The sequence below is a fragment of the Heliangelus exortis genome, chromosome 23 (assembly GCF_036169615.1).
Source record: "Heliangelus exortis chromosome 23, bHelExo1.hap1, whole genome shotgun sequence".
Lineage (NCBI taxonomy): Eukaryota > Metazoa > Chordata > Aves > Apodiformes > Trochilidae > Heliangelus > Heliangelus exortis.
The window spans coordinates 2,605,707-2,614,833 of NC_092444.1; the positions used below are offsets into that span (position 1 = coordinate 2,605,707).

The window sequence follows — 9,127 nt, forward strand, 5'->3', positions numbered from 1 at the left end:
CCATGATGAGAGCGCTCAGCCTGAGAGCCCCGGGCTGGGGGCTCACCTCCTGAGGCAGGGAGCCCCATCCAACCTTCAGCACTGCCAGGGATGGGGCAGCCACAGCTTCTCTGGGAAACCTGGGCCAGGGGCTCAGCACCCTCACCGCAAACAATTTCTTCCTCATTTCCAACCTCAATCTCTCCTCTCCCAGTTCCAAGCCATTCCCCCTCATCCCATCCCTCCAGGCCCTTGTCCCGAGTCCCTCCCCAGCTTTCCTGGAGCCCCTTCAGGCACTGGAAGGTGCTCTAAGGTCTCCCCATTGCAGCCTTCTCTTCTCCAGCCTGAACAACCCAACTCTCTCAGCCTGGCTCCAGAGCAGAGCTGCTCCAGCTCTCCCAGCAGCTCCGGGGTGGCCATGAAGGGTTAAGGACGCTGAGTGCCCCTCAGGGCTTCACTTCCCGCACCCCAGGAGGCTGAGGCACCGCAGCCACCGCCCTGGCACAGGGAATGGCCCCAGCACTGCGGTCCCGGAGGACCGAAAGCTGTAAACGTTGCTTGAAATGGGCTAAAAGCGTACAAAGTGCTTCATGTGGTCCCCCCTGCATGTGCAAACCCCCTCAGGTAGGGCCAGGGGGGCCGTGAGTGCTGAATAAAACAGAGAATAGAAAACAATTGATAATTAAAACTTTTTTGTGAATGTACCTCTCTTCCATGCTAAAATACCTTCCCTCAGGCTGGAAGGAGCCCCTGCTGGAAAAAGCCCCTCACCCTCTCAGCAAGCCTGATGAAAAGCGGGAGCACCAGAAAATCAATCGTGTAGATTAATGACACTGTTACACCTGGAACCAAGTTAATTCTGTTTGGTGTGCAAAAGGATCCCTGTGTCACGGGGAATGGTGCTGTCCCCTACACCCACTCCCCAGCTCAGAAATCTCCTCCCCCGTGCAAAACCAACTGGGGGAGAAAAAGGGGTTGGCTGGTTGGTTGGTTGGTTGGTCGGTTGGTTGGTGGGGTTTTTTTGTTTCTAAATTCCTTCTTTTCCCTGGAGCTTGGTGGCTGAGGGCCACCCACCAGCCTGTCACCACTAGATGGCAATGGGTGACCGCGGAGGGTGGCTCTGTGGGTGCTGTTGGGTGCCTTTTGGGTGGCATTTTGGGACAGAGCTGACACATCCCATGGCGGAGGATCAGCAACAGGACATGGCCACTGCTCCCCACCTCCAGTTCCCTACGCCAAGCTGAGGGCTTTTATATATATATATATTTTATTATTTTTTTTTTCCTAATATCTTTATAGCCATTAAGAGCTTTTTTATTTGCTTCTCAACACTTTTTTTCTTCACAGCATCCCATGGCAGAGTCTCCCCAGGCCACCCCAGGAGGTGAGGGGACAGCCGTGTCCCTCGGTGCTGCAGGTGTGCTCCTGCGTGTCACGAGTCCTCTGGGGACAAACGGGGACGAGGTGACCTCCAAGCTGGAGCAGCAACCCGAGCTGGGCGGTGTGTGATGGCTATAAACAGCTCGGTGGTGTTTGTACACATCAGGGAGATGGGGCCCGGCCCTACAGGGGGATTTTAGGGAGCGTTCGGGACACACTCCCCCAGGAAAATAAAACCAGCCTGGGTTTGGCAGCCTGGCTGGGACCATCATCCAGGCTCAGTGCTGCTGTTTGGGGCTTCCCCGAGGGTGCTGGGTGCGGGTGGGCGAGGGGAGGAGGAGGTTTTGGTGACCTTCCAGGTGGGCCGCCGGCCGAACAGCTGAGGGAATGGCTCTGGAATAGAGTGACGGGGAAGAAATGAGTCACCCTGGGCTGGAAATAAACGGGGCTGTGGGCACCAAAAGGGAGCCAGGGTGGCTCCTCATCCCTCTTCTGGTTGGGAAGGAGGAATTGCTTTGCAGATACCCCTCCGGGATGAACCCACCGGCCCTTTGGAGGGAAAATAATCGGGAAAAGATGAAAAAATGGAGGAGGCAGCAGTCAGGCGTTCTCAATAATTTATCCCAAGCTGTATATACAAACTCCAGCAGGGGATTGGGGAAAGGAACCTCTCTCCTCACTCCCAGTCAAGCTCTTGGCACACTGGATCTTCCCCTCACTGGCTAAAAACCACCGGAGCCGGGACTCCCGTCCGGAATTTCTCCGGTGGGCAACGGGATGCGTCTCACCGTGCCTGCGGGGGAGCATTCCTCTTCCCTACCCCGCATCCCACCTCATTCCCAAATTACCCAAATAATTAAAGAGGGAGAAGGGGAACAGGGACACCCCCCCCAACCCCTCAGATCTTGATCTCAGTCCGGAAGGTTTGCTGGACGTGCTCGGTGTGCTTGGCGGGCTGTCGCTGAGCCCGGATGGTCAACGTGCCATCGTCCCCCAGCGAGGAGGACACTGATGTGGGGTCCACGTCATCAGGCAGCTGGCATTTGTGGGTGAAGGTGTTCATGACAGTGCCGTCTGCGGCCAGCTGGGGGGAAAAAATGAGGTGAAAAAGGGTGATTTTGGGGTGTAGGCAGGATGAGGGCTCATTCCCTGCTCTTGGGTGAAGTTGGTGGTGGCACCTTGTGTGCCACCAAAGGGAAGGGTGGGATGTGAGCGGCACTGAGAGGGGACACAAAGGTGGGGGGTTTTCCCCCCCTGGAAGAAGGGCAAGTACAGGACATGAGTTTGTTGGGTCTTGTGGGCTTCCATTCTGCAGAATTTGGGGTGAAAAGAGGAGGGAATTGTGAATTGAACTCCACCAGGGTTATGGGCAGGACTGTTAGGAGCTGGGTTGAGGATTTGGGGGTGAGCAGGGGAGGGAAGGAGCACCCACCTTCTCGGCATGCACCTCGATCTGGTTGTTGGAGGTGGTGACAATGATGTCCTCGGGGGAGAAGTCGCTGACGTCCACCGTGAACTGATAGGTGTTGCCCAAGGTCTTCACCGTGCCAGTGCTGCTGGGATGAGCTGCTGAAGAGGGAGGGGGTCACAGCCACGATTTGGTGAGGGGCGTTAGGGTCCCCCCTGAACACTTCTTGAGGTCACAGCCATGGTTTGGTTGGGGTGCCCCTTAAATACTTCAGGGGGTCCCAGCCCCACATTTTGCTGAGGGTTTCCCTCCACACCACTCCCAGTGTTCCGACTGCCCAGGATATGGAGGTGCCGATGCGCAGGCGAAGAGGAATCACCAACCTCCTCTTTTCTCCCTTTCCCACCCCTAAAAACGAGGTCATCCCTCCCAAAACTCACCTGGGAACCCCAAAGTTTCTCCGTGGGGCCGGACGAAGCTCCCGAAAAGGTCCATCCTGCCGGCGGGTGACGCCGACCGGTGAAAGCTGCTCTGCGATCGGAAAGAGGTCGAGGATTTCACGTTCATCCACTGCTTCCCACCCCAACCACGGACCCCAACCTTCTGCTGGGGAGGAAGAGCAAAGCCCCTGCCTTATCCTCCTCCTCCTTCCCGGCCGAGGGAAAGCGGGATGGGTTCTTTGGAGGGGGGAAGCTGCTTGACGAGCTTTTTAAAGCCTCGTTAAGGCTCCCCGGCCGCCTGCCAAGACCTCTCGTAAAAGGGGCTAAATTTAGGTCTTGCGCCGTGGAAATTTTTCCCTTCTCCGCCCCCCCTTTCCCGAGCCCACCCTCCCCCCCCGAACTTCAGCGCTGAGGAATGAGATGCCGACGTCCCTGCCGATTATTAAGGAATAATCATGATAATTAATTAAAATACTTATTAAAACTCTCCACCTTTGAGGACTGGGAGGTGGAGGAGGGCGTGGAGAGGGGGGGGGAAGTAAAAACCCGGCTGGCTCCGGCCCGAGCGGGTCTGTTGGCTTCGTCAAGGTCGTTTTTAATGAGCTCGTTTGCAAACTCAGTCTTGCGGCAGTGGCCGAGGCAGGAGGAGCAGCGAGGGGGTCCTGGAAAAAAAAAAAAAAAAAAAAAAAAAAAAGAGGGGTGTCCTGTCCCGTCAAAAATCCCTGGGATGGAGCACCCTGGTCCTGGGGGGCTGCAGGAGGAGGAGAGGGTGCTGGTGTCAGAGCAGAGCTGGAGACCCTGCCCTGCAGCCCGGAGGAGGCTCCGAGGTGAGACCTTCACCCAAAACAAGGGGGGCTTGGTGGGGGAAAGGGGATGTTTTTGGGGGGGTGATCACCCCATTATCTGCCCCCCCACCCCTCACCCCTGCAGGATGCTTGGAATGGGTGAAGAGGCAGCTTTTCCGTGTTGGGGAGGATTGGTATTTCCTCTTCTTCCTGGGGGTCCTCATGGCCAACGTCAGCTTTGTGATGGACCTTGTTGTCTCCAGGCTCTATGAGGGTAAACGAGGGCCCTCATCCAACGTTTGGGGGTTCACCAAAGACAGGGGGACGGGGTGTATTTTTTGGGGGGAAGGATTTGTATTTCCCTTCCTGGCTCTTCTCCAGCCCACCGGTGGCTTTACCAAGAGGTTGGGGACATCTTGGTGCTCAAATACCTCTCCTGGACCATGTACCCCATGGCACTGGCAGCCTTCTCCACCGGCTTCTCCCAAAGCATCACCCCTCACTCAGGAGGTGAGATGGCTGCACCCCAATCTCCCCAACTCCCTCCCTACCAGAGGGACCCCTAAAATTTGGTCACCAACTCTACCTTGTTCCTCCAGGCTCCGGCGTCCCAGAGCTGAAGACCATCCTGACTGGCGTGGTGCTGGAGGACTACCTGGCCATCCAGAATTTTGGAGCCAAAGTGGTGGGGTTGACCTGCACCCTGGCATGTGGCAGCACCGTTTTCCTTGGCAAAGTGGTGAGGGATCTCTTCCCCCATCCCAGTTCCTGGCATCTGGTGCTTCCAGTTGGTGTCTGGTTGATGGTGGGACACTCAGCACTGCGTCTCCTCTCCTTGGCACCCAGGGTCCCTTTGTCCACCTCTCTGCCATGGCTGCTGCCTACCTGGGGAAGATGCGGACCTCAGTCACAAAGGAATATGAGGTGGGGGTGCCACCCCCAAAAAAAAAACGAGGAGACACGTCTCTTCCTCCTCTCCCCCCCCAGAATTAGGGAGGATTTTATTTTACACCCCCTAAAAAAATCAGGGTTCTGGTTGTTGTCCCACAGAACAAGTTCAAGCAGAACGAGATGCTGGTGGCAGCCCAAGCCGTTGGGGTGGCCACAGTTTTCGGGGCTCCCATCAGCGGTGAGTATCCCCCTCATCCCACCTTAAGGACTCCCCCAGACCCCTCCCCTCTAATCCCCCTCCCACCCCCTCTCTCCAGGGGTGCTGTTCAGCATCGAGGTGATGTCCTCTCACTTTGCTGTCCGGGATTACTGGCGCGGATTCTTTGCCGCCACCTGCGGCGCCTTCATGTTCCGCCTCCTCGCTGTCTTCAACAGTGAGCAAGGCAAGGCTGGCTGGGCAGGAGGATGTCCCCCCTATCCCTTTACCCCCCCAAACAGAGCAGGGGGAAGCCTATAGCACTTTTGGGGTGCTCTCCCCCAAAGCCCCACAATCCATTCCTCTCCTGCCCCCACCCCAGAAACCATCGCCGCTGTTTTTAAGAGCGACTTTGAGATTGATTTCCCCTTCGACCTCTTGGAAACCTTCTTCTTCATGATCCTGGGGTAAGGGGTGTCCCTCCCCTCCCCTCTGCCTGTCTCCCCCCTGCCTGCACCCTCCTGCACGCTGCCCTCTCCTCCACAGAGCCATCTGTGGGCTGGTGGGCTGTGCCTACCTCTTCTGCCAGCGCTGGATGTTGGCGGCTGTCAGGGAGAACCGGCTCACAGCCAAGCTGCTGGCCACTGAGTCTGTACCGGGTGTCTGTCTGTCTGTCTGTCTGCACCCTGCGTGTCCCCACGTGTCCCTCTGCCCACCCCCTGCACCCTGTGCATCCCCGTGTCCACCCCTTGCCCCTTGGTTGACCATGTGTGCACCTCCTCCACCTTGCACACCCAACCCCTGCTCACTGAGTGTCCATGCACCCCCCCCTCACAACCCCTGGGTGTCTGTCTGTCCACCCCAGGCACCCTGCACATCCACCCCGTTCTCCTTGGGTGTCTATCTGCCCACCCCACACACTCTGGGTGTCTGTGTGTCCACCCCATCTCACACCCTGGGTGTCCATGTGTCCCCCCTACACACCTTAGGTGTCCATCAGTCCCCCCCTCACACACCTTGGCCATCCCCAAATCCCCCCCACACCCTACCCACCCACCCCAGACATGTCCTCACCCCTGTCACCCATGGGTCCACCCCGTGCCCCCTGTCCCCCCATCTGTCCCCAGCCCCTTCTCCCCTCCCCAGCAAGCCCATCTACACAGTGCTGGCCGTGCTGCTCCTGGCCTCCATCACCTTCCCACCAGGGCTGGGGCAGCTGATGGCCTCCCGGGTGAGTCGGGGGACACACACATATGTGGGGGACCCCCCAGGGACACCCCAGCATGTCCCAGCAGGGGCTCAGGGTGTCTGTCTGTCCATCCAGCTCACCATGAAGGAATACCTCACCTCCCTCTTCGACAACCGCACTTGGGGCCTGTTGGTCCCCAACACCTCCCAGGTGGCTGCCGGGGCCGGGGGGCTGTGGCAGGAGTGGTGGCACCCCTCTGCCACCATCTTTGGCACCTTGGCCTTCTTCCTCGTGATGAAGGTAGCCATGCATCCCCTCCTCCTTCTCCCCCCCCCAAGTCCCTGGGTGTCCCCTCCATCCCAAGATGGTGTCCCCATAGAGGTGACCTCCCCCCTTACCTGGTCTCTGCCCCCCTACCAAGTTCTGGATGCTGATCCTGGCCACCACCCTGCCCCTGCCTGCTGGTTACTTCATGCCCATCTTCATCTATGGTAAGTTGGGGGGGGGCACAGACCTGAGGGGGGGGGGCTCAGCCCCCCATTTCCCCCAGCATCTTACGGTCATCATGACCCCCACCTTTATTAATTGCAATAATTAAGGATAATTGTAGGAGGAGTCTTTGAGGGGGGGGGCTGTTGGTATAGGACATGTCCTGGAGCTGGTTTGGGGGGTGATTTAGGCAGGGAGAGGGGGGACAACCAGATCTGGGGGGGGGACATCCCATCCCATCTAGAGCTGGGAGAGATACGCAGGGGCAACCAAACCTGGGGGGTATGGGAGGGGACAACCAGACCTGGGGGGGTATGGGAGGGGACAACCAGACCTGGGGGGGTATGGGAGGGGACAACCAGACCTGGGGGGTATGGGAGGGGACAACCTGGGCGCCATCCAGACCCTGGGGCGGGGGGGCACAGGGGGGGGCAATCAGCCCTGATGAGACATCCAGCCCTGGGTGGGTGGGAACTTCATGAGAGGGTCCATGAGTCTCATCCAATCCCGGGGAGGGGCTACAGGGAGTTGGTGACCTCCAGCTGTGACATTATTTCTGGGGTTGCTCCTGGGGTCTCCTCACCTTCCCCCCCCCTCCATTTCAGGAGCTGCTATTGGGCGCCTGCTGGGGGAGGCAGTGGCTCTGCTCTTCCCCCAGGGCCTCCATGCAGAGGGGGCCCTGCGCCCCATCCTCCCTGGTGGCTACGCCCTGGCTGGTGAGTTGGTGAAGGGGGGGGCACCCATGGGTGGGGGGCACCACCACCACCCATCCACTGACTCCCCTCCCACCCCCTTTCCCTGGTTCTCCCCCCCAGGCGCAGCCGCCTTTTCGGGCTCGGTGACCCACGCCATCTCCACAGCTTTACTGGTGTGTGAGGCCACTGGTCACCTGGGCCACGTCCTCCCTGTTGTCCTGGCTGTCCTGGTGGCCAATGCCATCACCCAGAAGCACCAACCCTCCTTCTACGATGGCACCATCATCGTCAAGAAGTTGCCCTACCTACCCCCCATCCGCAGCCGCCACGTGGGGTAAGCTTCTCCACCCCCCTTCCACCCCCCTACCCCAATATTTTGGGATTATTTGCTGTAAAATAATGGAGATTTGGGGGGGTTTTGTGACTCACCAGCTCCTACCAAGTGGTGGTGGAGGAGTTCATGGAGCGCCGGGTGGTGGCCCTGGCCAAAGGTGATGGTTTTGAGGAAGTGCTGATGGCCTTGGATGCCTCTGCTGATGCTGAGTACCCCGTGGTGGAGAGCAAAGGTGGGATGTGGGGTATGTGGGGGAGGGACACCAGACAGGGGGAGGGGGAGGGGAGTGTCACCAGGCTTGTCCCCATCCTCCAGAGTCCCCCATGCTGGTGGGCACCATCAGCAGAGCCCAACTGGTCACCTTCCTCCAAAGCCACAAGCACCCCCAGGCACCGATGGAGGAGAAGGTAAATGGGGAGTGAACACCACCCTTCCCCCCAAAAAAGCTGCTTTTCCACCCAAAAATTAACATCACCTTTTCTCAAGCTGGCCACCGTGGGGACACTTGGGGACGACTGTGCCATCGAGCCCATCATGCTCCAGCTCTCACCATGGACCTCCCTGCACCAGGTTTGGGGGGCAACCCGTGTCCTGATGGGGCTGGGAGCCCCCATCCCCCCCTCCCCCAGGTCTGTGTCACAGCAAGGGGAGGTGGCAGGGGCGTGGCTGTGTCCCCACGTGTCCCCATTGTCCCCTCCCCAAGGCCCACCACCTCTTCGAGCTGCTGAAGCTGCAGCGCATCTTTGTCACCCGCTTCGGGGAGCTGGTGGGAGCTGTCACCCGGGTGGAGGTGAGAGGGGGGGACACCGGGGTGGGACAAGGGGGTGACAAAGGGTGGACACAAGAAGGGGACAGGACCCCAACCCACCCTCTCTGTCCCCTCTACAGCTGCGGCGAGCCATCGAGGAGCTCACCAACCCCAAATGAGGACTTCTGGGGACCCCTCCCCAGGGGTGTCACCCGTGGCAAGAAGAAGGGGTTCCTGAGCACCCCCCAGGTGATGGGGGTGTCCCAGGCATCGGGGCTGGGGTGGGGGCCTGGGGTCTCTGGCAATAAATCCATCAATCCCTCAACGCTCCCTCCTCTTCCTCCTCCTCCTCCTCCAGCCCCATGGGCTTCAGTTTGAAGGGGTGCCCCCCCCCCAGTACCTCACAACAATGCTCAACCCCCCTGCCTAAATCAGTCCAGGACATGCCCTACTCCAAACCCCCCCCCCCCCCCCCTCAAAGACTCCTCCTACAATTATCCTTAATTATTGCAATTAATAAGGGTGGGGGTCATGATGACCCCAAGATCCTGGGGGAAATGGGGAGGGCTGAGCGACGCCCCCCCCCCCCCCCC

The 9,127-nt window shown here is 59.0% G+C and overlaps 2 protein-coding genes across 3 annotated transcripts; one reads left to right on the forward strand and one right to left on the reverse strand.

The window, feature by feature from the left end:
- Positions 1 to 1,959: 1,959 nt before the first annotated feature.
- HSPB7 (heat shock protein family B (small) member 7) lies at positions 1,960 to 3,445 on the reverse strand. Of its 2 annotated transcripts, none has more exons than XM_071766919.1 (3): positions 3,208 to 3,445; positions 2,792 to 2,928; positions 1,960 to 2,443 (listed from the first exon to the last, which is right to left on the reverse strand). In XM_071766919.1, the coding sequence occupies exons 1-3, from the start codon at positions 3,332 to 3,334 to the stop codon at positions 2,258 to 2,260; spliced, it is 450 nt and encodes a 149-aa protein (XP_071623020.1). In that variant the 5' UTR covers positions 3,335 to 3,445; the 3' UTR covers positions 1,960 to 2,257. The 2 variants fall into 2 exon arrangements, with proteins under 2 accessions (XP_071623020.1, XP_071623021.1); XM_071766920.1 differs by having other exon boundaries at positions 2,792 to 2,925; positions 3,208 to 3,444.
- A 310-nt stretch (positions 3,446 to 3,755) lies between these two features.
- Positions 3,756 to 8,859, forward strand: LOC139806798 (chloride channel protein ClC-Kb-like). Its single transcript, XM_071766921.1, has 19 exons — positions 3,756 to 4,034; positions 4,138 to 4,266; positions 4,374 to 4,502; positions 4,592 to 4,731; positions 4,839 to 4,916; positions 5,043 to 5,121; positions 5,201 to 5,326; positions 5,462 to 5,546; positions 5,626 to 5,727; positions 6,226 to 6,310; positions 6,404 to 6,568; positions 6,690 to 6,759; positions 7,363 to 7,473; positions 7,573 to 7,786; positions 7,885 to 8,018; positions 8,102 to 8,193; positions 8,273 to 8,356; positions 8,490 to 8,576; positions 8,675 to 8,859. Exons 1-19 carry the CDS (start codon positions 3,806 to 3,808, stop codon positions 8,711 to 8,713), a joined length of 2,178 nt encoding a protein of 725 aa, XP_071623022.1. The 5' UTR covers positions 3,756 to 3,805; the 3' UTR covers positions 8,714 to 8,859.
- Positions 8,860 to 9,127: the final 268 nt, after the last annotated feature.